Source organism: Amphibalanus amphitrite, unplaced genomic scaffold (assembly GCF_019059575.1).
Source record: "Amphibalanus amphitrite isolate SeventyFive unplaced genomic scaffold, NRLGWU_Aamphi_draft 000874F_arrow, whole genome shotgun sequence".
NCBI lineage: Eukaryota > Metazoa > Arthropoda > Thecostraca > Balanomorpha > Balanidae > Amphibalanus > Amphibalanus amphitrite.
Window position 1 is genome coordinate 110,864 of NW_024882368.1, and position 26,652 is coordinate 137,515.

Consider the following 26,652-nt stretch of genomic DNA (forward strand, 5'->3'; position numbering starts at 1 on the left):
GGAGCGCTAGATACGCCAAATGAAGGAAATCGAGCGACAGCCGGACCGTAGAAGATGACAAAGATAGCCAATTTTATCACTATAAATATATCCCGATAGAGCACATTTTCGGTTTTGAATTTTCAATCCATTTGTTTGGACCAGAGGACTGAGACAGTTTTCGGTCCAGCATTCAGCAACAAGGCAGAACTCTCGTCACATAGGCTGAGAGCGCGCCCAAAGACACTATCATTCACACGCGATGACTTCAGACTCGTGTTGGCGCTGCAGTGTATGCAAAAGTCATGTATCTCATAACCCCCCAGTGCCGGCCGTATTCGGAGGCGCTGGGCCGGCGCCGACGATCCGCTCCGCCTATTCTGAACAATTGTGTGCTGATATACCGCACAGAATCACTTCACGCCGGTCCGGGCACACAATGCAGCCATATTTCCGCCGAATCCACAATGGTGCCGATGGTATCAAACACCAATCCCAGTGCTCTTTCCACCATCATAGCTGAAGCTTCTAGAGTATATAAATCCGTCTGAGCAAACCCAGTCTATTTCTACAAACCAATAGTGGCGGAGGCTCCATTTCAACCGCCCAACGTTCCAGCCAATACCCGGATTCCCCAGAGCAGCCTCGACAATAGCGCTGATAGGTTGGCGTTGTTGTGCTCGCCACCAAAGCTCGCTGAGCTCACAGCTCTGTAGACTATGGCCGCCGAGCTGCAAAGGCTCCGTCGAAGCTTTCGCTTCTCGCGACCTCGCCCGCTGAAGCTCCTGAGTGCCGTGGGATTACTTGGCCTTGTCAAAACACGACCGGCGGGCTGGGGAAGCTGATAGTGGCGGCCCGAGCTGCGGCAGCTCGGGGAAAACTGCCATCGCCTCGAGGAAGCTGTGAGCCGCTGTGACGCGGGTGAAGCCGTATCAGGCTGCCGCGCAGAGAGGTATTCAGTCCACGAACGTTTATCGCCATAGCACGGCGGACAGAAGGCCGGCACAGGGAATAATTTCTCTAAGGAATAACTTTGGTGAGGGTGACGCCTTAAACACTGAGATCCGGGCCAGGAAGAGCAATGCTGAGGCCAACGGGCTGCGCCATACAGAAAAAAGTTGATGTTTTTGGGTAACTAAAAACAGTGGACCTTCCACCTCCGTCACAAAAACGTAATATCTCAGTCACATGACGCCGAGACACGATTCCCCGAACCCGACAGGATAAGAGCTCTGAAGATGCCGTGTGGCGCCGGTCCGGCTCCGGATCCGGGTCCGGAACCGGCTCCGGATCCGGGTCCAGGACCGGCTCCGGATCCCCGGACAGGCGGAGGACGTGACCAGATCGTCAGATGATGCACAGATGGCGGCCGGTGCCGCTCGAGGGGTCGTGAGTCACGCGGGTATTTCACGGGACGCAGCAGCAGAGCGCGCTGTCTCGACCCGAGTCCATCGCGAGGGTGTCGACACAAGGGTGTCCGCACGGTGACGTGTCCAGGGCCAGTGTTTGTGTTGAGCCGAGGACTGAGACGGCTGCCAGAAAATACCCTTCACTGACGGCCGCCCCAGCGAGTGAGAGCTGACGCCAGTGTTTGAGCTGAGGTGCAAACCACCGAGGTGAATCTGACATATTTACAACACAGGTGGTGTCTTGTGGTAAAGTCCTCTGCAATTCTGAGAGAGTAATTCATGATGAGTTTTACTTTAAGTCAAGTGGGCCTCTTATGGCTAAGGAAACTGGGTAACGAAAACACATCTACAATAAATGAGCTCAAAGTAAATACGGATAAGGCAAGTCCAAATAAAGCAGTCACACGCTGAGGTAGCTGAAAAGTATATGCTCTATATCTATGCAGCATATCAATCATACTTCCTTTCATAAGATGAATCACACAGGCCAGGGTCTCCATTTTTCATCAGCCGTTATTCGTCCGCGCGGAAATGGCGTCGCTGAATTCCAGCTCTCCAAATATGCATAAACCATGCACCATCAACTGCATGACAGTGCCCCAATCTACAGTTCAACAAGTTTGGAACAGATCGACCAGATTCTAGCTACGATGCAAACTGCTGGTGGCAGACGGTATGAGGGAAGCCGCTTAGCATAACAAAATAAACCATGAGTCACTGAAGCCTTTCATGGAATGCAAAAGCTACTTAGCTGCTATTCCGAAGAACTGACCATGGGATGGTCTGCTCAAAGCCATGATCAAACGTACATATAATATTATTCATTTCAATAAAACCGGGCTATGCGAGACAGATCATGGTCAACTAAGAAGACGTAAGATCTACGGAACTATGAGGCGTAGGCCGTAGGCACAGTTACTCTCTTCTAAATATTTTGCCCGTATTCGCTCTGCCTCTCTCTAAACTCCTCCGTGCGTTGTCCTTGTTCCGCCCAATAGCCGGGCAACTGCGGCCATTACCGCTGGCTCCCGTGCTCACACACTGGTCAATTACCGGAAATAGATAATCGACGGCGCGGCGCGGCGGACCGCGACCGGTCACACGGCCTGTCCTGCGCATACGACGCGGATGGCACGGCTGACGAGCACAGACACACGATTAGTATTGAAGTTACATAGGTCCTTATCCACACCCAACAGACCAGTGGGCCCAGCAGTGTCGCGCGTTAGCGCCAGGTCAGCCATTCACCAGCGAAACAGCGCGGAAAGGATTGCACGCCACGCGGGCAATCGCTTAGCAATCATACTAAATCGCTCAGCCCGACCATAAAACTTTCCTGACAACGGAAACTTTTCGGCGGCGGAGCGGACACGTCGCCGCCCAGGCGCGTCCACTCGAGGCCGGGAGGTCCCGCCGGGCCGATCCGCTGCGGACACAGCGCTGGGCGAGCGGCCATTAGCAGCCATCGGCACACTTGGGAGGCCCGTGTTACCCAGCGGCTGTTAGGCAGCCGGTTCGTGCCACTACAGCGCACTCCGACGCGTCGGGAATCCTGAGTTCTCTGTAACGAGGTATCGCTGCCGTTTTTACGGAGCACGATGGTTATTACCGCCCGGAGCCAGTTACCGTTGCTGGTATTAGACCCACCTATACGGGCTCTAATAGTGGTCTGATGACCGCGCCTCGGTCGGCGGTGCTAAAAATAGCCGGCTCACCTCTGCCAGCCCTTTGTGCCCGGCCGTCTCCTCTCCTCTCACGAACAGACCCACGCCATCCAACAAAACCGAACTGATAAAGCCAAACAAAAGACATAGCGCCGCCAAAGACCGCCCGTATCTTCCGAAAGCTCTCCCAGGAGACCTCTCTGAAGGAACTCTACTTTCGCCTAAGGGCGATAACCCTCCCCATCGCCGGCCAGCGACGCCCGCGCCCCAGCTCACCCCCGTGTTGGCCGAGCGGGGAGGGGAGCGCGATAAGCTCAGGTGATGGGAGCCGCGAGCGGACAGCCAGCTGACATGTTGGCTGTGTCACGACGCGTGTCCGTTTCAGCACGCGAGCGCAACAGGAAGGGAGACGCAGCACGGACAGATCTGTGTTATGATATACAACTACCGCTGCTGTTATGATGAGATAGAATAGTTCCGCCGGCAAAGCTGGCCACCACTGTTCTTCGGCACTGAAGTGAGGGATAAAAGGCTGTCGGTTTTGGCGGCGAATTAGCCCTTTACTGTAGCGTCGCATTGATGGTATCGGATGCTTTGAAGACGACTTGGATTCCGAATGCTGCTGGACTGGCAAGTAGCCGAGCTATCTTCATCAACAGCTAACCACGTCAGCTGTGTTTGCTAATAGGTGACGCTGTGGCAGCATTAGCGTCGAAACGTGCACGGCATTGACATCGCGTCATGAGAAGTAGCGTGACATAGAGTAATGAGGGGATGGACCACTCGGTGTACGGCGACCTATGGCACACGGGCCGACCACTCAGCCCCGCCTGTTGGAGGCAGTATGAGCCCAAAGTGAGCTATATCACCACAAAAGTCAATGGACGGGCTGGTATCATCACAAACTCGTGTTGACTAAATGACCGAACGTAACTTTCCAGGCTTTCCAATCCAATTAGTAAGCTCAACCTCAGGCAATGCATCTTAATCATTTTTATCAAGTGAGACAGAGGATCAGACACTTTTTGTCATTTGAAGTCAATGCAAATAAGTCTGACGGCCAAGGGATTATCCCCACCAAACGAAAACTTCGCAACCACACAAAAACTGCATCTGAAAATCGCACCCACGGCTGACCACCAGCCCATCCACCCCACTCCCGAGCCGCCACTCACCGTTGATTTTCTTTTTGATGACGATACGGCAGTGAGACTGGTTGGTGATGAGTCTGAGCGGCGACAGGCCCTGGTCCAGGGTCGAGCGCGCCTCCATCTTCACCGTCTGCCACTGGAGCTCCTTGAAGATGAGCACCTCGCCGCGGTCGGGGTCCCGCAGCCGCGTCATACGCAGGTCACTGCGCTGCCACGAGGGAGACTTGGACTCGAGCACGATCCGGGATACCTGTCGAGGCGGGAGAGGGGTGAAGGTTAGGGTAGGATTGATGCGGCTGTGTTTAACACATAGTGAACTGCTAGTGTTTAAGACGTTTGGAAGGCTTATTAACGATAACCAAAAAGCGTAAGACAGGTAGAAAGGACAAATAACTATAGCGACATAAAAGAAGAAAAATGAGATACTTTTTAAAGTTGTCATCCATCGGCTCGGCTGTGTTAGCAGCTCAACTTGTTCCATGGAAGTCCACTGCACATGTTTATTGAACCTCCTAAGAATAAAACTGGCAGTTTCGAAGTTCGGTGAATATCTTTTAACATTAAGTTTGTCCGCCATTTTTCACATCTCCCACACATCCAAAACAGAATAACTAGCCCCGGCCCGTTGACCCACTCACCTGCACGGAGGCCTCGAAGGCGTGCGACTTGAACATGACGCAGCAGGAGTTGACGGTGACCGTCATGCCGTCGATGACCTTGTCGGAGAAGCCGTAGCGGCCACCGGACGCATAGGCCGGCTGGGCGGCCGCCATGGGCCTCAGCTCGTCACACGTCTCCATGGCAACCTGCACCTCGTCCAGACTCTGCCGACAGACGCGCACAGAACACATAAACACATAGCTTAGTATCCTCTGCTGCTAGTGCGAACAGTGCAAACAGAGGTGAAGCTAAAGATGCAAGGGAATATCACCACAGCTGATCCGATCAAACGTACCTATCTGTGAGGAGTTTAAACAATTAAATAAATTAAAAGTATCAGACGTTCGCCTACTTATGCAGTATTTAAGAGGAGGATATATGCTGATGAACACACATCGCTGTCTTGTTTTACCTGAGCTCTTTTAGTAAGTGTTACAAGTGATATGTGTGTATGCATTTTATTGTGTATTTGCTTTATCATGAGCCATTTTATCGCTTCTATGTGCCTATATTACCATTGTATGACGTGGATAACTGAAAACCCATCTTGTGGATGTAATCCGAAATATATGAGCATGAGTATGAGTATGAGTATAAAAGCCTTCGATAAAGCTAACTGATTTATTCCCAGATGAGGTTATCAGGTACGGCTCTATTACAGCTAAGTCCATTCAATCTAGTTAGACTGTTGGGTACACAGTACACAGCTGTTTCGACCAGTGACCAAACATATCACGCCCTGACATATAAAGCGAATAACAAGGGATACACTATTTCATAACGAAACAATCATAACGTCACATCACGAATGCTAACAACCAATATCCATTGATTATCCACAGCGGAAAGCACTCCCCGAATTGATAGCTAGGCTTCCAATGACGGCTCCTGATAGAGCTGCTATAGCGGTAATATGACACCTGAGCCGACAAAATCGATACTAGATACCCACTAATCGATACGCCTGCACACGTGTTCCCTATTTGCGGAAAAAAAACACGACACCGCCGAGGTTCACATCTCCTGCTAGCCTCTTTTCCCCCTCCCTCCCTCCCTCCCTCTCTCTCTCTCTCTCTCTCTCTCTCTCACTCTCTCTCTCTCTCTCTCTCTCTCTCTCTCTCTCTCTCTCTCTCTTCCTCGCTCCCTCCTTCCTCTCCCCCCCTCTCTCTCTCTCTCTTCCTTCCTCCCTCTCTTCCCCCTCCCTCGCTCCCCCATTACACGTACCACATAGATGGGCACCGACTTGAGCTTGGTCCAGTGGATGCGCACGGTGACGCGGTTGCACCAGACGCGGGTGATGCGCATCCAGGCGGGCAGCTCCAGCAGGTCGGTCATTACGGCCTCGTTCAGCTCCAGGTTCGACATCTCACCCTCGCCGCGCATCGTGCTGATGTTGATCTTATCCGCCGTCAGGTTCTTGGCGAATCTGTCAGTGAAGAACGGGCGGAAATGTGTCAGACGGGTGGCAAACAGAATTAGATGTGGCTCATTGATAGCCAACACACAACGTTATACGAGGCGTAACAAATGGATTTGTTTTCGCTGTCACATTTGAGCAATGTATAATTGCGATTATTATAATGTAGGAAGCACAACAATTTAGCGTACGGATAGATGCATCAAAATCATAATGCAGCAGTTCAGAAGTCAAGCTCTGGCATTATATATGAACAATCTTATCTACGGCATCAGCATTCAGCAATCAATAGCTGACACTGCAAACAAAATTACAGCGGACAACAGATGTTCCAACGGAACAAGGTTCACGCCTTGTCGTTTTACAACAGCCGTCTATTTTTATCCAAGTCGTTGGCCCGTGGTTACGTACGGCTGTTTTAAGGGCTGCCTTTAATAGCTCCTAGCGTAGCGCGCCACGAACATATTTTGTGGGTAGACCAGCCTATAGGCTCAACAGCGCGGTGTTGAGCCTAGGCTGGTGTACCCACAATTTTCGGCCGCTGCAGCGACCGAAAATCCCAGCATAGCCCGCAAAGTATGCACAGCGTAAAACTAGCCCCATCTTGGAGGATAATATTGTCCCTGCTGCACAGATATGCCCTATACGCGTGACACGCAACACCTCTGGGGGTAAAATGCAGAGAGGAATATTTTCCCAGCATGATAAAAATTAGCACCATCAATCATTCAAATAAAATGAGTAATTGATACTGCGGCCATTTTAAGCTAAGGGAGTAAACGGTTTCGAGCTTTGTGACGGCTGTGCTGCCTCTGCCAGCTGTGACCAGTTGCCAATATTCACGGTCGCCGAGTACCTGGTAACAGGGCATGACCAAGGCTGTAGAACTCCGGCATGACCTTCCTCGGGTCGGTGATCTCACTGCCTCACGACTCTGACTGCGCCCAGCCCAGCCGGCTGCCAGTGGACGTGCATTGGCCATTAACCTTCAGCTCGGAGCAGACTCACGGCCTTCCTCACAGCGAACGGCAGCTGCGTGGGAAAGGGCATTGTTTGCGGCCCGTAGGCCACGAGTCCTCACCGCTGTCGAGCTGTGACGGTTTGTAGCTTTAAATCTGGGCATCTTGATGCGCTTCCGGATCAGGACAAGATTTATTTGTCAAAACGTTGCAACCAAGTCCTAAATTACATTTTCTATTGATATCCCATCTAATCATGCCTTATTGATAAGGTCCTATCCTACTTCCAAGAACTGGCTGCTCTTCCTCTAGTTTTATGATCACGCGAATTCAGCAGCTCACGAATATGATACTACCACGAGCAATCCTCAAGCACTTTGCAGAAAAATAAAATCGCAGTTTGTGTCTTGTGGATGCTTCTCGACAGTCGTTCAGAAAACGATTAGCGCACCCGTCCCTGGATGACGTCTCAATAACAGGCCGTAAAACTCAGTGGGACGCTTCACGACAAACCAAGCTCAGAAGCACGACGAAGCCAAGGCGACAGGTTCGGTGGTCCAGAAACAACGCGAGGTAAACCAGCCGAGAAATCGATGTTACGCAAAGTAGCGGACTCAGTGAAGCGCACAATTTTAAATAGCTTCAGCCCGATTATGTGAATCAACAAACATAGTATGCTACTGAGCATCTCAAACAACGTTCCGATGCCCAGCTGTTCGGCCAGGACCAGAATACGGAGCATACCAATGTCTTTCAAAGCATGGAAATTCCTGCACCATGTCGAGATACCAGGTTGTAAGCTCTCCGCAGAATTGTGACCGATCTGTATTCTATTTGCAAAGGCCTCTACGCCGTGCTGCGGCAGCTCGGACGGCAATCGGAGGCTAAGCAGACAGCTTGACTCGGCCCTAAGGGTCTGATTGTCCATTCGGGAGCAAAGCCGGGGGGGGGGGGGGGGGGGGTTATTGCAGAAAAATATACTGCTAGAAACATCACACGATCACAAAATGGTATTTCGGGATTAGTTACAAAGTATCATTTGTATTTCTTGAAAAATATTTCACGTTATGTTTAAGACCATGTGTCCAAGCAGTTTCCATTGCAACTCATACACATTTCGAATAAAACATTAATTTCTCCAGAACATTTCAGTGCATCCCATGACAAGCGTTAGCCCTAAATATCCTCAGCCAAATCCCGGTCCGAGAATGGTCACTGTCCATCCCAGACCGGGCCCGGCCGGGCCGCGGGCCGAAGACCGCCGCCGGCTCCGGTCAGCGCCAGGGCCGATCAATGCCAGCCAGCCTCCAGCAACAGGCCGTATGCACACGGAGAAACAAAAAGCCGCCGCTCCCCGACCCCAAAAGGCCGCCGCCTGCCGCGGTCGGAGCGGCAAAAAGGCGCCTGGCAACCGGGACAGAAAGCAGAGAAGTGAGTTCAGATTTACTGGAAAGTGTTTTCATCTGGACAACACTTCAGGAAAAGTCAGCTCTTGCAGTCTGTTTTTCACGCTGCAGTCAGACTCTTGCAAAATTGTTATGACTTTGGAGTGGATTCCGTTGAGAGTAAAAAGGAAAAAGCGTTAAAATTAACACATGCCTACCAATCAGTATCAGGGCATAATATTCATCAAATAATATTACCACAGCCAAAGGAATTAATATGTCACGTAATTCGAAACATTGCTCTGTATTTCCAGTAGACCCGCTTTTAGACACGTTTCAAAAGCGGTTTTGACACCATTCTACAACTATCCAATTGGAAGCTGGACATAACGGCAAGAGGGATGCATTTTTGCCCGGTCCAATCAATGAGATAATCGCGACAACGAATTACCGTATTAGCGCGGTCACGGTGACGGGACTACCATAAGTGCCGCCAAAACAGGTCTAAGTATAAATATTACCGGCTCAGCTGAGGCTGAATAGCAAACCAACGAGCCGCCCGACCGCCATCCAGACAGAGTGCGACGTCACCAGACTAAACCAGTGACGTCACCAGACTGAGACAGTGACGTCACCAGGCAGACGACCGATTCTGAACCGGTCCCAGGTGCTGAGTGGAAGATGAAACTGAGTAGGTAAGAATACCTGGGGCTGAAGATTGCGGACGTTGCAAGCAGTGCATGGTGGACCGGAGAATACGAGTTGACGTTGGACGATAGATGATGGATGTTAAGCGATGGACGACAAGTCCTAAACGATTGAAGATAGACGATGGAAGATAAACGATGAGCGATGGACGGTAAACGTTGGACGTTGGACGATGAACGAGAAACGATGGACGATAAACGGAGGACGAAAAACGTTGGACGATAAACGATGGACGATAAAAGATGGACGGTGGACGGTTACTGAAACTCTGAAGCTGTAGGCGGCGGGTCCGACGGTGCCACTGCAGACGGCACAGTGGTGTGGGTGGTCAGCGCTGAGCGGCGGCGAGCTCCCAACTGTCTGTGTGGGCGGCAGCCTATCGATTACGTAACATACGGACATGTATCGTCTACCTACCTACCCCGACGAATGAATGGCTCGCAAAGACAGGTCTAAAGGTCGTGCCTGCTCAGCAATTGGACCCAGTCAAAGTGAACGCATTGCCACAATAACCAAATATCACTGCCAAAGCTTACATCAAATAAAAGCGTGCCCGCGCATAATCCAGCTATCACAGTTGCTGAGCGCCGCCGGTAACACAGGGCCGCCGAATCACCACTGGGTGATAAGATACCCATATCACGGCGGAAGTCGGACCAGCTGACGACCTTCCGCGTCCTCCTGAACGGCCCGCACCTTCGGCGGCGGCCATCCCGCCTGTCCGATTACCGGTCTCACGAGAGCGCTGTTTTACGACACCCTCGAGGTCGGCCCGCGGCCGGCAGTCCTCACCGGCCCACGGTCTCCCGGGCGGTGTTTCATAGCCCGACGCTGCAGACTGCAGTGCGCTGCTGTATTGGTGCGGCGTTTGAGACGAATTCGGCTCGACGCTTCAGCGTTGCGAGCGTCCGAGTTTGTTGATGTTTCCATGGAAACCCAACGCACCGCAATGCGCGGCCGTTAAACACCGCCCGGGAGTGGACCGGTAGCGAGCGGGCGCTACCGACTTGCGATAGCCTCCCGATCTGAGCCGGCGACACGACAGTCCAGTCAGCACTACACCGAGCCCGAGCACCCCACCTCAGCACAATCCACCCTCAAAAGCCAACGATCCACACATCTCCATGCGACGATCTGCATCGTGTCGTCACCCGCATATTTCACCGCAACAGCCACAAATAAGCGCCGCTTTCCACATTCAACCCCTTCCAGCACGCTCCAGATTTTATCAAAGACCGCCCGCGTGCCTGCCCTCCCTCCACCTGTGACCATCTCACGGCATTGTACCCGCTCTGTCGACCGCGACACACGCCTCCGCTGGCTCTCAACCACCGACGACACGCGCTCACAGGCCCGGAGGACGGCCCGTCGAGACGACGGGCTGGGCGCCAGAGAGGAACATCGATTTATCTGTCGAGCCGCCGCCGACATTACGCCGAGCGAACAGCCGCTCCAAGCCAGTCGACATGCCGTGAATACAAAACAACCGATTTCGGATGCTTTCCGCCGAGCAAAATAACATCGCTGCAGGCTTAGGCAAAGCCGTAAGTTTGGTACAGTTATTGGTTGGTACCAAATCGCCAGGAAGCATACCTTTAGAATCAGATAAAGACATCCAAATAGAAAAAAAAAAATGGCTGGAACAAGTGTTAATACTTTTTAAAGTTTCGTTCGTAACTGGTGAGCCAAATCGAACCATATGAACCGTAACGTTCACATGAAGGCTTATTGAAAAGAAATTAAACAGAAGAATGTCGCAAGTCCCACAATAACAATCGCGGAAGGACGCTCGGGACGCCAATATCCGCGTGTTTGCTGACGCACCCTCGTGTCGCGCGTATGGCGCCCATATCAGCTGACACGTGGCGGAACTCTGCGTGCCTATGGCTGGGTCACGCGCCTATGCCTATGGCTGGGAACTCTGCGTGCCTATGGCTGGGTCACGACCGGGGGTGATACGCCGGCCAGCTTCACCAAGAGGACGACACGCATGCTCCTGGCGCATGTGGGTCGTGATTATGTGATTATTATTACGCTCATTCAGATTTGCGCAGTAACAACTTCTCTAACTGATTCTGGTGCCCGACCATAGCCAAGGACATAAAATTGCTCGTAAACAGTGACAAGATGCCTTACAAATCTCTTTCACCGGGACCAATGGGACGCAACATTGGCTGCAAGAGTTCTAACTTCCAATCACAAAGCCATGAGAAACTGATACTGATTGAACCACATCGATTGGTTGTCCCGCGCATATGTCCCGCGGTGGACAATCCTCTTCATAGATGGCGCCAGGAGTGAGTGCCTGCAAGCACGCTGTGCCGCAATGTCCCGGTCAGACATCGCTGTTGGGAAAACGTCCGCGGGATCAGTTTTCACTTATCAGTAGCGAGTTTCTCTTTCCTGAAGTAAGCGGCCAACGATTCGAACATACGAATCCAGCAATATGCCTTCCGTCACCTGTAAAACGGTACTAACTATGATGGTGTTCAAATTAGCTTTGTTTGATAAATTTCCACGAAACGGACAACCGCCGCGTGTGCCCTGTCCGTCACGAGACACGTTATTTATGGATGACCCGTGACCTGTTATTGAAGAATGGTCACTGCGACGGCGGCCGGAGGCAATACTGGTCACCAGAAGATAGCTGGATAGAGATGCATCGATTGTTGATGACAATATAAGGTAATTAGGCAGCAGACACGAGCCTTCAGCCTAAAACAATATTCAGAAGAGCTGTATATGACGGTGGTGAGAACACCACTATCATACCAGTATAACGCCTTTTGGGCGAAGAACGAGCGAGCGAGATAGTGAGCCCTGCACATGCTGAAGGGCGAGAGGGTACTTTCAACGGGCTAGTGCAAAGCACCCTTCTAACCGGTCGCTAGCGGTGTGCCAAATTTGAACGCAATCGGCCCAGCCACTCCTGAGATCTAGAAGCGGCATTCTGCACGAGCGCACGTGCAAACAGGGTCCAAACTGATTTTTGCACGGCACCCTATTAACCGGTCCCCAACCGTGTACCAAATTTGAGCGCAATCGGCCCAGCTGTTCTCGACATCTGGAAGCGCCCCTACACGTGCGCACGTGCAGTAGTACCCTAACCGCAACACATGGGAATGCATTGCCTGCTGGGTGCCTACCTGTAGGTCAAGTTTCAGCGAAATTGCCCTAGTAATTACCGAGTTATTGAAATGGGAACAGATTTGGCGCCTCTTCTTTTTGCATTTTGCACGTGCAGTGGGGGTCACTCACATAGATCAAGAGTATCCGACCTTTGGTAGAAAGGATGCAGCTACCCTACAAAAATTACCGCAAAACAATCGCCCAAGCGGCTGCTAAGATATGAGCTTCTCAAAATAACTACTTTTGCAAAACAGCTTGAACACCCTCGACTTTTCACGTGGCACGTGCCACGACGGTCACTGAGATGTATCAAAAGTAGTCAATTACGGGGTAGAAGGAATGGGGCTACCCAGCAAAAAAGACCGCAGGCCAATCGGTCCAGCGGTTGCTGAGATATAAGCCTCTCAAAAGCGTTACAGGCCGGGCCGGGCCGGCCCGGCCCGGCTCATACTGAGATTTTTCCGTTATATTGAAAAGAGTTCGCTACGCTCGCTCGCTCGTAAACATTGGTGAGCTACGCCTTCTCGCACTACGCATATGGTATGTGTGATAAGAAAGTTACTCGATTTATACACTTTGCTGAGTCTAATTAATGGATTACGACTAACATTCCAGGACCAATGGTATTGTAATATTGTTCCTCGTGATAAGTGCGCTAGAACGTACAGGGTGTCCAGAAATTATTTGCCCCTCCATCAACTCGCCGTCATAATTAATAAACAAAGAGCCCCGGGTCATGGTTTATTTACCGATTTATCCCTTGCTCTGTCCACCCATTCACTCATCCACTTTGGCATTTCATAGATCAAGATGTCCAATTATCCGCGCTGATGTTCAGCCACACCTTTCACAGGTTCCCCTAAAGTCTGTTTTCTGTGGGAGCTGGTTCAATCTTGCTGAGCTCCTTCATGATTTCCCATAGGTTTTCGATTGGGATTAGGACAGAGGATTCGATTTGACTTCCCACTTCATTCCAGTCTTCACCATAACTTCAGCGCGCTTCAGACGCTTTGTCAAAGAGTTTCTTTCGTCATAGTAGACACTGCACGTTCAGGTGAGAGTCACGCCTGCCAATCACTGGCCCCTGGCGCCTCGCAAGTGTCAAGGTCAGGTGACCGGGTTATGTCATCTGTCTAACGGACAGCTGTGGATAGCCTGAGGCACGGTCTTAGCAATTTTTACGGTTCTTAAAGCGCATGGTGGGATTTAGCTAAATGAACCAGGGGCAAATAATTTCCGAACACCCTGTAGTCAATCAAATGTGTCTTAAATGAGAGAACAGCACGTAAGTTGTCCCATACCTATTCCCTTGGCGTAGGGAAAGGGGTTCCTTCATTTGTCGCAGGAGTTACAGACGAAAATATAAATATGCATCGATAAGGGTGATATTATATTGTTTTATGTTCACATAGGTAGTGTTATGCTATGAAATAGTCATTCAAGCCTGTCTATGAAAACCACCAACGTGCAATTCAGCGTGCTCTTTAGACAAATAACTTACATTTCCATTCACCTTTGTAAAATCCCTCATTCTAGAGAAACCTTTGCAGCGTCGACGGCAGTTACTGAAAATGCTAACAGTGCAGTTGAGAAACTTAGCGTTACGAAAGAGTGACAATGAGCTATCCTCTTCGAAGTTGAAGAGCACAGCAACCCGAGGGAGACTTTCACGGAATAGGTGAGTAGTTCTAAATGTGACATGTCAAATATGACGACACAAGAACGGCGGATCCAGAGCACTCGATGTTCAGCTAAGATGATTTGCAAAGGTCGGAGCAAAGTTCGTGATATGAAGATCGGCTCCACGTGAGAGAAATAATAAATATTACCCGCCAACGGGCACCAAGGGCGCCTCGACTGCAAATGGTTCCCACGAGCAATATATCGCTGCTGCCAGGCGCCAGGACGAGCCATCATACGCAAGCAGAAGAACGAGAAGCTCTTTAGGCACTTAATTTCAAACGTCACGAATAAAGTTCCCATATGATAAAACATTTGCTCAGTCATCCATTCAACACCCAATATGATGATTTTAAACGGCTTTTATCAATTTGCATCACTCCTAGTGCAGCGTCTCTCTATTCGCTTTAGCAAACAATACCAAGCCTCATTGCTGAGACGGTATAAAGACGCTCGCGCACGCCAGCTCGCCGGACGTGAGCCCATAGCGACCCAACGTCCCCGAGCCCCAAGCTTGTTCCAGTGACCACGCAGCCAGTCGTCACACGGACTGGAAACGCACGCCACGCACGCCAATCCCTCGGTCGGCGAGCGACGGATTGTGTCACCAGCGATCAGTCGCCGGCAGCGGCGTCCGGTCACTGTCAGGAGCACTGCCGCGCTATGCGTCAAATGACGTCATTGGTCACTACGGTGTCTGGAAGGAGTAGCAAATGTTTTATACCTAACTGATGGGAGACGACCCTCTACAATAAAATGCTGGTTATCTACACGACACCGTAGGCAGTTGATTTAGTAGTACAATTTACAAAACCTGTTGCTCAAAAAAGTGTCCCGTTATCGATGAACTTACTTGGATAGATGTTTCAAAATCTGGTTCTTGATAATTGACGTCATTCTGACGGCGGAGGTGCAAAGCGAACCCGCAGTGTGACGGCTTCAGCAGTGCCGGGGCTCAGCCGAACGATGGCGATCCTGAAACAAAACGCAGTGTTACTTACTGGTGCGTGGGCAGCGGTCACATTTGTAAGTATTAGCACTAAACGGCTGCAGCGGTCTGCTGGTGGATATTGTGCCGGGTGCGTATGGTGATACACACTGCATATATCTTTTATGCATCAGAATCATGTACGATCAGGGTGGTGACGTCATTCTTTCGATAGATGAAGTGCATCATTTTACACTTTTGGACACGAAAAGGTAGCAGCCACTCCTACCGCCAACATCCACTCTGCTCCAGGGCTGCAGAGTCCGAGTCGGAGTTGGCGTTGATTTCAAGCCGGAGTTAAATTCAGAGTCGGAGTCACCGAAAATCAATCGACCTGCAGGCCTGCCATGGCTGCAAAGTCTGAGTGATTGGAGCTCTGCCCAGTCAGTCAGAGTCGATTTTAGGAATCCAGAGTCAAAGTCGGAGTCGCCAATAGACTATGCAGTCGTGCTTTACACACCTGTGAATGGTGTGGACGAATGGGAAATCTCCAAGAAAAGATTGCTGGCTAACAATATTGTGAAAAAGTCGGGTCCAGTGACAGAGCCCTGGGAGACGACATTAGAAATATTTATCCAGGAGGAGGGCTGCGGTGTCGATGTACTTTTTTGGTGACTCCGACTCCGGCTTCCAAAATCGACTCCGACTCCGACTCCAGCTCCGACTCCGGACATTTACATATTATGATAGAAAAGTTTTCTTTTTATCTAGTTTAGTTTTCTTCTATCTAGTCTAGTTTAGTTTTAGTTTTCTTTTTATCTTATATTTTATCAGAGATCTTTTTATCTTGCCCAGAATTTTGCCCTGAATTGCCCTGAATTCATTTGCGCGTTCTATGGCCTTAGATCTCAGGTAGAGGTACTTTGCAAATGACATTCAGAGCTATAAGCAAGTTCTAGCGCAGCCGGTCTTCCGATTTTTCGCTGAAAATGCTCGTTCAAAACAGAAACATTGTCTTAGCTTCGACAAAATCTGCTATGGAAACATCAACGAGTGTATTATTTCCAAAACAAACATGCTGTAAGGCATGACTTTGAGCTACGCCAAATTTACTCCGACCCCGGAGTCAGAGTCGGTAATATTTTGGCGACTCCGACTCCGACACCGACTCCGGTCAAAATTGTCGATTGCGACCGACTCCGACTCCAACTCCGACTTCGCAGCCCTGTCCAGAGGACCATGTTGAAGACAGTTCAACTGATAGGACAGCCTTTTACACATCCTGTGTGTTAGCAGCTTGTAGGTCGTAAATTGGATAGTGGATATGGTTCAAATAGCCTACTATGAACGTCAAACCCCTTGAGACCCCACTTTTTTGCGATAATTTTTAAATGCGTCAACTCTCGTTGACAATATTCTGGCAATGTGTGTTTCAGAACCTGCCGAAACTTTTATTACTAAGGTATTTTAACGCCAAACGATTATGAAAGGTACTTCTCATTCACTCGTAATGTTAAATTTCACGGAACGAATCTGCTGTTTGGGTAGAGGCTACGCGCTCGTGGGGCGGAGCCACGTAATGACGTCAGCGCTAAACTCCGCCCTACCCCTCCGGCGCTCCTTGCCCGGCGACCGGTCACTCGCGTCTCGCGCTCCATTCAGGCTTGATGGTGGACGGTAGCTGGTAACGGTAGCGGGCGCTGGTAGATGACATTAAGAGCAGATGGCGCTGGTGGCGGGGCTCGAGTGTGGCCGAGCGCAAGCCTCTGCCCGGGCCTGAATTGACCTTAACATTACGAGTGAATGAGAAGTACCTTTCATAATCGTTTGGCGTCAAAATACCTTAGTAATAAAAGTTTCGGCAGGTTCTGAGACACACATTGCCAGAATATTGTCAACGAGAGTTGACGCATTTAAAAATTATCGCAAAAAAGTGGGGTCTCAAGGGGTTTGACGTCCATAGTAGGCAAACGCCACAAAATTACCTATACAGTGATGTCCTATCTCAATCCTTGATTACCTACCTACTTATACCTTTACAAGTGATGTCATTCTGAGCCACTTGGTGAGGAAATCAGGATGAATGATAGCCACTTCGATTTGTCTTTTATAGTCCTATCTGGCCCATATCACACCTTATCACCTTCTCACAATCGAATGCAGTGTTAGCACAAATTACTAACAGATATTGCATCATATCAGCTTCCAAAGAGCTGATATGATGCAGTATTTGTTAGTAATTTTTGCTAAAACAGCACTTGATTGTGATGCACAGGGAGTACAAACTTCAAATCAAAAATCAAAAGTTGTAGGTGCAATATGCTTCCTAAGGCATGCAATCTCACATGAAATGCTTTTTCAAAACCCAGACATATGCCCTTGCCCAGACATTCCATCCCAAAATTTCCTGAATTTCTTCAACATAGGACTGAGGATAGGACTGGTAGGTATTCTTGAAATATTGGTTCACTTTGCAGAATTGAGACTTGAGAGGAAATTTTGAAGGCATTTGTGGCTACATTGACATGCACAGATTATGGATGACAGCTGGCATCATTCTCAGATGATGACAATGAGGTTTAGGTTTAGGTTAAAGATAGTGGGTTAGGTTGGGTTGGACTAAGGTTTAGCTAGTACCAACTTCCCAAAGTGTCTATACAGGATGCAAAAGAGAGCACAACATCTGTTTGACTCCATGTGCTAACCACTCTGTTGGAGAAGAACTTTGACCTGGCATACACTCTACCTGTTTTTCTTTAGTTTCTGGCATGCCCTCTTGTCAAAATGTCATTAGGTCCTGGGTTGTGGAGTCAGAGTCGGCTGGTGTTGATCAGAGTTGTAAGTTCTCTGCTCAGTCAGAGTTGGTTTTTGAAAGCTGGAGTTGGAGTCAGTCACTGAAAATCCATTGACTCTGCAGAACTGATTGTCTGGAAAAGAGATGCCTTGAGTCAATCTTGGTATACCCTGAGAGAATCTTGAACTCAATCAGGTCCGCTTGTCACAGTCTTTCCTCCACGGTGAGGTGTGATTGGCTTGATTTCTGAAAATCTCTCTACATATGGTTTGTTTTGCAGCCCTTTCACCAGCTTTGTGGGCTGCGGCTATTCCCTGTATTCTTTCTTAAGCCAGAATATCTGAGCGAGCATCTACATCAACCAACATTGACATGTGAAGCGTAACGAGTGCTGCCCTCACAACAAGTTGAATTAAAGTGCCTTTAATTTCAGCAACTGTGTGTGGCAAGAGAGCAGGGACACACCAAACAGCCTAATCATGTCCAACCGGCTACCGGAGCAGCCAAGGCAAAAATGTTCAGCAAAAACAGATGAAACAAGTGACACTACGAGGGACATTATCTGACATTCAGCAACAACCATTTTCTAAAAAAATTAAAAATACACTACAACTGTGAATGTGATGACACCTATGGCATGACCTATTTATATACACTGTGGCATGACCTACCTTTATGTCACGCTGTCATGCAGTCAGAAGCTGGTGATTTTCGGCTTTTATCGCACACCAACACCACAGAATAAAGCGATTTAATTGTCACTGAACTATGATCTCTATTTTCGCTGATAGCCTCAGCTATACACGCTTATCAAACATAGGTACACATCTTTATCACAAATCACCACGAGCAACACTCAACCACCATCCAACACAGACCGCAACTTCAACTTCTCCACCCAGCGACAACGCAGCGCATAACTGACATCAACAGCACCATTTGTACACCAAACAACAGCTGATCGATATCCTTGTCTAGAAACTTGGCTAGTACATTTAGACAAACATTTTAGCCCAATAAAGTATTCGACGGTTTTTACGAAAACGGTAAAAGTTCTCCTTAAATAAGGGATGATAATGTTTACAAATACAAATTGATGAATTACAGATATTTCTATAAGAAAATCACCTCAGTTCACTGAAATTTGAAAAAAGAGCCAAGGTGCATAGCCAAACAAAGGCGTTTTCTTATCTATCGACAAATATGCCGCAGAAGATTCGAAAAGTAGTGTTCATGAGCTGCATATACCGTGATGAGCTGCTTACAAAACGTGTCAAAGGAGGAGCGATTTGATCAAGGATTTGATTCACGGTCATAGAATACTAGATTTGATTGCTCGAAATTTCCTGGGTTTGAGAAGGAAATAATCTCAGATAATCTACTATACTATTTCTAATCGCATCATCGCATCTATGAAGCGGCTGGATTCACATTTTGTTTTCATACGAACATAAGTCTCATATTCAAGTTTTGGTACCTATCTACCAGTACTTTGACTTTGACTTGCTATAATATCAATATTGATATCTTTCTCACCTCACTAATTTCACTTAATTCATTTGTCTCACTGATAACCTAACTAAAAGAGGAAATGACGAAATCTGCATTATTTGTTTGTCTGGGTAAGTGAATCAAAATTTTTAGGTACATTTTACCTACCATCCATTCACTGTTCACAATCCGAATCATGGCTGGTGAGTGGTGGGCATGTCTGTCCACATTACGAGTCCCCTATAGGTAATATGGGTGTGGCGTTGTTCCTCCCTGCATACTGTGCCTTGCACAATATGTGTGCATGATTTCTTAAATCCATTGACTCAAGGCATAAAATCACCTCAACTAAACATAATTTCTTAATTTTGGTACATAACACATAAATTTGCCTAATGCCCTACCTACTAGTTGAAAGATCAGAATCCTGAACTAGCTGCAAACTCAAAAAGAAAAGAAAAATACAACCCTTAGCTACAATATAATGAATGAACAAGAGGACAAATAGAGCAGTACATATCATGAATCAGAATGAGCAGATTGATCCCATAACTGAAGGACAGGATAAGGATCCCCAAAACCCTCCCATCCCATTTGTGCCCCAGAGTCCCAGAAGTGACCATAACCTGAACCAGAGTGTTGGAATCACTCACCCTGTATCAAGATTACTTCATATGTTGATGTCATGTATTGTTCAGATTGACCAGCGTTTTATCTTTTCCAGGAAACATCTGCCGGTCGCCGATCGCTGAGGCGGTGTTTGCGCAGGCGCTGCAGGAGCGGGGAGTCCGTGACCAGTGGCGCGTGGACAGCGCCGCTCTGGGCGACTGGCACGTGGGACGAGCCCCCGACCGTCGCGCGCAGGCCACCATGAAGAAACACAATGTGCCCATGAACTGCAAAGCCAGGGTGGTAAGTTGAAGTGATGTGGTTAAATCGGAATCCGGGACACGGATGGGAGAAGCATGATGCAACACCGGATCGGAATCAGTTGGAACTTGGAGCGGGCACATTTTCCCGCAAGCCCGAGCTGAAACCGGTGGATTTTTTTCGGGAGACTTAAAACGTCTTCATATTCCATTTTGTCTGTGATGAACATATTGATTTTATCCCTATCGACATTCGACAGCCAATTCCTGCTATTCTAGATAATAGCTATCATAATTAAGTCAATAATTTGGTATTTTTAGAAGCATGCCCAAATTGTTGAATAGATGGCTCATGGCTGTGAGATGGAATGTCATACCGAGCAGGGTCGTTACTTGAACTCTGACTCCGACTCCGGGCAGAACTGTCGACTCCTACCGACTCCGACTCCGACTCCGCCGCCATGGCAGGTCTACGGAGTCTATTAATTTCCGGTGACTCCGGCTTCGACTCAGACTTCGGTTTCCAAAATCGACTCAGACCCTGACCCCGGTCAGAACTGTCGACTCCGATGGACTCCGACTCCGCAGCCCTGTACAGCACACCATTCAACCCTGCCGCTGAAAGTAGGGGAAGGAAGCTTTTCAAACCTCTCCTTGTTTGTCAGGCAGTCGGTATCTCATTTTCTCGAATCTCGTTACAGGTTAGAACCTCGGACTTCAGGGAGTTTGATTATATTTTCGGAATGGATGAGAGTAACATCTCAGAGCTGAAGGATCTAGCGCCGTCCAACTCGACAGCTCAAATTGAGCTGCTAGGCAAATACGACCCAGAAGGCGCGCTTATCATCAGGGATCCATACTACGTAAGTTGTTATTGAGATGGCTTAGCGAGACATTGAGTTAATGCTTTCGGAAATGTATATCGTTCAGCTGTACAAAACAAGCTGGCTTGTGAATCGAACTGTGATTTTTTAATGTGTTTCATTTGCCGGGTACCTGGTAAGAATAGCTGAATGACCTTTTCTCCTTTTCTCAAAAGGAATGCTTTCCGAGCTTATAACGCTCATTAGCGATTATGTGATTGAACACTTTTTTTGCTTACTAAACGTTCGTAGGCATTGCCTATGTAGGGCTTCAGGCTTCTTGACAAACGCTTTTGCTTTTTATGAGTTCCCTTCACAATCCGACTGTGCTGTTTCAGGATGACGGCGACCAGGGTTTCGAGACCTGCTACCAGCAGTGTCTCCGCTGCTGTGGCGCCTTCCTCGACTCGATCAACGTCAAGTGATCGCGTCTCAGGACTTCTGTGTGTCGTGCTTTGGCGGGAGCCTCCTTTCGGATGCTAGTGCGACCGGCGGCAGGTCGCCGACCTGCGCTTATACATTTGTTCTTGAAAGGCGCTGTGCTTACATTGGTGATTTGGTAATATAAGTGTACTTTAATTTATGTTCAACACGATGAGAAGCGTAATAGACAGAAGTAGTAGTTTTTTTTCGTTATATAGCTTTCGTTTTACGTTTTACGACTTGAAGGCTATCTACATGGTGATGAACTCTGATTGGCCTGCATTCAATGTCCCCTCACGGATAATACCGCGACATAGTCGGACGTGTGTTACTGAATCTTTTGATCACATGCCGAATGCCGATCACTCGTCCATAGTCCAATGGCAGGCTCCTCGTTAATGTTCCAGGAGGCCTAGCCTTTCGGCCTTTGCTGGCCGCTTCTCAGAAGCTCATTGACGTCATGAGAGAAAAACACCCTTTCGTCTTGTGTTCAATAATCGTGATCTTTTGGGCCGAAGTGGCTGTCCGGTCCATGGTTGTCCAATCGGAGATAGCCTTTTGCACCCGCGCTGACTTCAGTCCTTTCTGGCTCCCTTTCGTTAATGTCCTTTCTCCACTCCCTCCCCTTGCATCGTGTAGCTTCTTATAGCCAAGGCTGGAGCCCGTATGTGTCCATATACAGCTCACCAAAGGCCGTGTAGGTATAGTACAATACTGTGATGTTCACTTCTATAATCTATATAGTCTCGCCGTTTAGCGTTTAGCCTTGAATGGCGATTGGCTGTTGCCGTGGGCCCACCGCTTAGTAACGGCACTGGCGTTCATGGCTGTCAGTGTTCATCCTGAAAAGACCGCGGTTGACATCCACTTGTAGGTATGTTCAGTCTGTACGGTACTTTTAAGACAGCCTCAGGCCGTATCTTTCTGGGGTAGGTATATAGGGCATTGGACGGACAGACTTACGTGTGCACCATCCCACTGCAGGACGGTGCGTCAGATCATTGCTGTACCCAGGCCTAGCGGTGCGGCGGTGCGAATTGGACATGCCGGGCTTGTGGAAGAACCTGGTTACAATGCGGACCTAGTCCCCGAGGAACTTTGGGCTATCATCCAGCGGCAGCATCCAGCGACTCTACCGCCAAGCGGAGATACTGTCAGCTGATGGATGCCTTCGCCCTGCGGCAGCATATCACCGGACCCACCTTCCGCAGCTCTGGCTCCACCATCGACGTCATCTGCAGCAACGGCACGCTGCAGCGGCAGGGCACGCTGCACTGTGACTACAGCGATCACAACTGGGCCCGCGCTACATTCAGTCTGACCGGACTCCGACCTAAACCGACCGTGGTGACAGCTCGCAGCTGGCGCCGTACTAACGCCGAGGAGCTGAACCGGCGGCTACAGACCATTGACTGGAGCCCGGTATTCCACAGCACGGATTCCGCCCAGCAGTGGGAGTACTTCCTCGGCGTGACACGGCCCGTGCTGGACGAGTTGGCACCCCTGAAACGGACCAAAGTGCGCAACCCGACCGCCCCGCCCGTGACCGAGGCCACCAAACAGCTGATGGCGGAGCGGCGCGCGGCGCTGCGGGATGGTGACCGCGACCACTACCGGCAGCTGAACCGGCGCGTGCAGGCTACCATACGGCGGGACACCAGGGACGCTGTGCAGCGGCACATTCAAGAGCGCGGACGGGCCTCCCTGTGGAGGGGAGTGCAGCCTGTCATAGCTTCTAAGAGCGCTGGGAAGCCACCCATCACAGCCGAGCAGGTGGACGCCGACGCACTGAATCGGTATTTTGTCAATATCGGTGTGAATGTAGGAGTTGGAGTGGGCCATTCTGCCCGCATTTGCATCTCTGCGGCCGAGAGCATGCTGGCGGCCGGCGCCCCGGGCGAGGGCGCGACCGAGGCGGCGCGCGGGCTGTGCTCGGGTTTGCATCTCTACGGCCGGGAACGCGCCGGCGGCCGGCGCCCCGGGCGAGGGCGCTGCCGAGGCGGCGCGGGGAGTGCTCAGTGTTGGGGAGGGATTCTGATGGTTACTGCTGTGTCGGACGGTTGTCCAGGTCGAGCTGTGCAGTGCTCGCGATGTGATATTGCTTGGGGTCACTCACAATACAGCGAATGATGCATTGATGGTCCAAACGATCGATCACTGTTCAAGTACAGCGCTCAACACCGAGCCATGCGCAACACTGCACTAAAACGAGTCATTAAAAATGTACAAACACAAGCGATCAGGTGGTTTTCGACTCCTAGCAGGCAACGTCCGTTCAGGAAGAGTCTGCCGGACCCCCGAGGAAGACGCCCGAGACCGGGGAGGACGACCCCGAGCCCGACGAGGAGCACCAGATCCCGAAACGCCGGCCCGGTTACCATGATCCCAGACACCCTCCCCCGGGGCTCTGCGGCATTGGGCTCGTCTTCGTCTCATCGAGGGGGCCCTCTTCCGGGTGTATCGCAGCAGAGCCGGGCAACCTGAGCGCCTCCAGGTGGTGATTCCTCCTGGACTGGTGGGTGGTGTTTTGACGTCTCTTCACGCAGGACCCTGTGGTGGACATTTTGGACCAGAAAAGCTGCTGAAACAGGCGCAGATCCGGTTCTTTTGGATCGGAATGGCTGCTGACATAAGCGAGTTTTGTTCGCATTGTGACCGCTGCACTGGTCGTAATGCTCCAAACCCGACGCCACGTGCGCCCATGGGCGAGCTCTTCGCGTCAGAGCCATGGGAAGTCCTCTCGATTGACTTTCTGACTGACCTCCCTTTGACTGAGCGTGGCAATCGACACCTGTGTGTGCTGTCGATGACCAGTCGATCGCAGACTCTGCGAGCGCAGACCCTGAGGATGCTGCGACGGCTGCTCATGGGTCCAGCGCGGACCCTCATGTTGACTCGGATGATACTGGGCCAGCTTCTGACCGACCAGCTTCTGGTTCTGCGAGTACTGACCTGGTCTGTGCTGCGCCGAGTGTGCGGTCAGGTGTCCCTGCGTCCGTTCACCCGCTTCCCGAGCACCTGGAGGGTTCACGTGATGTCCCCTCTGTGGATGTGGGAGCTGTTGAACCTGACGAACATGTGATTGACACGTACTCTGATCAGGAAACTGTCCAGTTTCCAAATGTGAATATGAACCCTCTGGACTCTGGTGATTCCCCTGGTGTCGGTCGTGGGGATGCTGGTGCTTCCCCGGGTGTTGGTGTTGTGGACCCCAGTGATGCCCGGGAGAACATTGTTGATGTTCCTGATTCTTCCCCGGACGACCTTGTGGGTCCTGGCGGTTCGGGGGGTGGCGGCGACGAGGGTTCTGGTGGTCTCCCGGGGGAGGGTGTCTGGGATCATGGTAACCGGGCCGGCGTTTCGGGATCTGGTGCTCCTCGTCGGGCTCGGGGTCGTCCTCCCCGGTCTCGGGCGTCTTCCTCGGGGGTCCGGCAGACTCTTCCTGAACGGACGTTGCCTGCTAGGAGTCGAAAACCACCTGATCGCTTGTGTTTGTACATTTTTAATGACTCGTTTTAGTGCAGTGTTGCGCATGGCTCGGTGTTGAGCGCTGTACTTGAACAGTGATCGATCGTTGGACCTCATTCCGTCTGATTACGTTCCTTGTTTTGTGTCTAGGCTGACCGTTGGTGGTTGGCCTCACTAATACGTTATTTCTTTCTGGTCCCCAGGGGAGCTGCGTCTTCACGGAGGGGAAGAGTGTAGGAGTTGGAGTGGGCCATTCTGCCCGCATTTGCATCTCTGCGGCCGAGAGCATGCTGGCGGCCGGCGCCCCGGGCGAGGGCGCGACCGAGGCGGCGCGCGGGCTGTGCTCGGGTTTGCATCTCTACGGCCGGGAACGCGCCGGCGGCCGGCGCCCCGGGCGAGGGCGCTGCCGAGGCGGCGCGGGGAGTGCTCAGTGTTGGGGAGGGATTCTGATGGTTACTGCTGTGTCGGACGGTTGTCCAGGTCGAGCTGTGCAGTGCTCGCGATGTGATATTGCTTGGGGTCACTCACAATACAGCGAAGTCAATGCATCATTCGCTTTGAAGTTACAACACGGTCTACATGAACACGGCACGCACGGTAGACGGCTCCGGACCCGAGCTGCCGGTTCGCCTGCCCCGAGTGTCGACTGGCTCGTTTACGGTTGCACCCATCACGCCTGAGTACCTGTTCTCCATTGTCGGGCGGATGAACGGTTCGTCTGCCTGCGGCGCCGATGGCTTGTGCATTCGTTTTATTAAAATGTGCCTTTTCTCACTGTACCATGTCTTGACTCACATTGTGAACACTAGCCTGGCTTCACATACTGTACCTGACTCGTGGAAACTTACGCTGGTCCATCCTATTCCCAAGGCATCAAAATCCGACGACTTTAGCAGCTACCGGCCTATCTCCATTCTCACCACTATTGGTAAAATCACCGAGCGCGTCGTCTCTGAACAGCTTTATTCCTATTTCTCTTCTCATCACCTGTTTTCTCCAAACCAGCACGGCTTCAGAACCAACCACTCCACGGACACTGCTCTACTCACCCTGACCGATCATGTTTTCCGGAGCATGGACCAGCGTGACGTCACCGTTCTCTGTCTGTTGGACTGCTCGCGCTGCCTCGACTGTATCCCACACAGCTCGCTTCTGCGTAAGCTCGAGCTCTACGGTGTAGATACCCGCTGGTTCCGGAGTTACCTTGCCAATCATTATCAGCGTGTGCAGCTTCACTCTACCGGACCGTCTCGTGCTCACACGCTCTCACAGCCGCTACTAAACCCTATCGGTACCTACCAGGGTTCATCGCTCGGGCCATTGTTGCACAATGTGTATGCTAATGACCTGCCGCTCTACACCGACAACTCCACCGGCATCATCGCCTACGCGGACGACGTCCAACTGTACGTTTCCGGACAGCCGAGAGACATCGTTCAGCTGAAACGGTCACTGGAAGGCAGTCTATCAGTTCTGTCGAACTGGTATGGCAAGAACGGCCTCAAGTTAAACGCTGCCAAAACTCAGCTGATCGTCCTCGGCACGCCGGAGATGACTCGTCGCCTGCCTCCCATTACCATCAACTTCTGCGGCTCCACCATCACCAGCTCTGACACTGTCAAGAACCTGGGAGTATGGTTTGACAGTGACATGTCGTTTGTGACGCATACCAGTG

General features: G+C 50.5%; 2 protein-coding genes across 3 annotated transcripts in view; one reads left to right on the forward strand and one right to left on the reverse strand.

The window, feature by feature from the left end:
* LOC122367502 (UHRF1-binding protein 1-like) overlaps positions 1 to 18,782 on the reverse strand; it is a 55,817-nt gene extending 37,035 nt beyond the window's left edge. The window contains exons 1-6 of one of the 2 annotated variants that reach the window (XM_043340613.1): positions 18,535 to 18,766; positions 17,816 to 17,996; positions 14,995 to 15,116; positions 6,088 to 6,289; positions 4,842 to 5,027; positions 4,228 to 4,453 (exon numbers count right to left, since the gene is read on the reverse strand). In XM_043340613.1, the coding sequence (XP_043196548.1) occupies positions 4,228 to 4,453; positions 4,842 to 5,027; positions 6,088 to 6,289; positions 14,995 to 15,038 (658 nt within the window). In that variant the 5' untranslated portion in view covers positions 15,039 to 15,116; positions 17,816 to 17,996; positions 18,535 to 18,766. Of the gene's footprint in view, positions 1 to 4,227; positions 4,454 to 4,841; positions 5,028 to 6,087; positions 6,290 to 14,994; positions 15,117 to 17,815; positions 17,997 to 18,534 lie in introns of both variants that reach the window. The other variant, XM_043340612.1, reaches the window with a different exon arrangement.
* A 319-nt stretch (positions 18,783 to 19,101) lies between these two features.
* LOC122367504 (low molecular weight phosphotyrosine protein phosphatase-like) lies at positions 19,102 to 21,670 on the forward strand. Its single transcript, XM_043340616.1, has 4 exons — positions 19,102 to 19,485; positions 20,079 to 20,266; positions 20,925 to 21,086; positions 21,425 to 21,670. The coding sequence occupies exons 1-4, from the start codon at positions 19,455 to 19,457 to the stop codon at positions 21,509 to 21,511; spliced, it is 468 nt and encodes a 155-aa protein (XP_043196551.1). The 5' UTR covers positions 19,102 to 19,454; the 3' UTR covers positions 21,512 to 21,670.
* Positions 21,671 to 26,652: the final 4,982 nt, after the last annotated feature.

Excerpts from the sequence above, each read along its gene's own strand:
- LOC122367504 (XM_043340616.1), top strand. The coding sequence starts at position 19,455 with ATGACGAAATCTGCATTATTTGTTTGTCTGG. Across the intron at positions 20,267-20,924 it reads TGAACTGCAAAGCCAGGGTG|GTTAGAACCTCGGACTTCAG; the intron begins GTAAGTTGAAGT and ends ATCTCGTTACAG. Across the intron at positions 21,087-21,424 it reads TCATCAGGGATCCATACTAC|GATGACGGCGACCAGGGTTT; the intron begins GTAAGTTGTTAT and ends GTGCTGTTTCAG.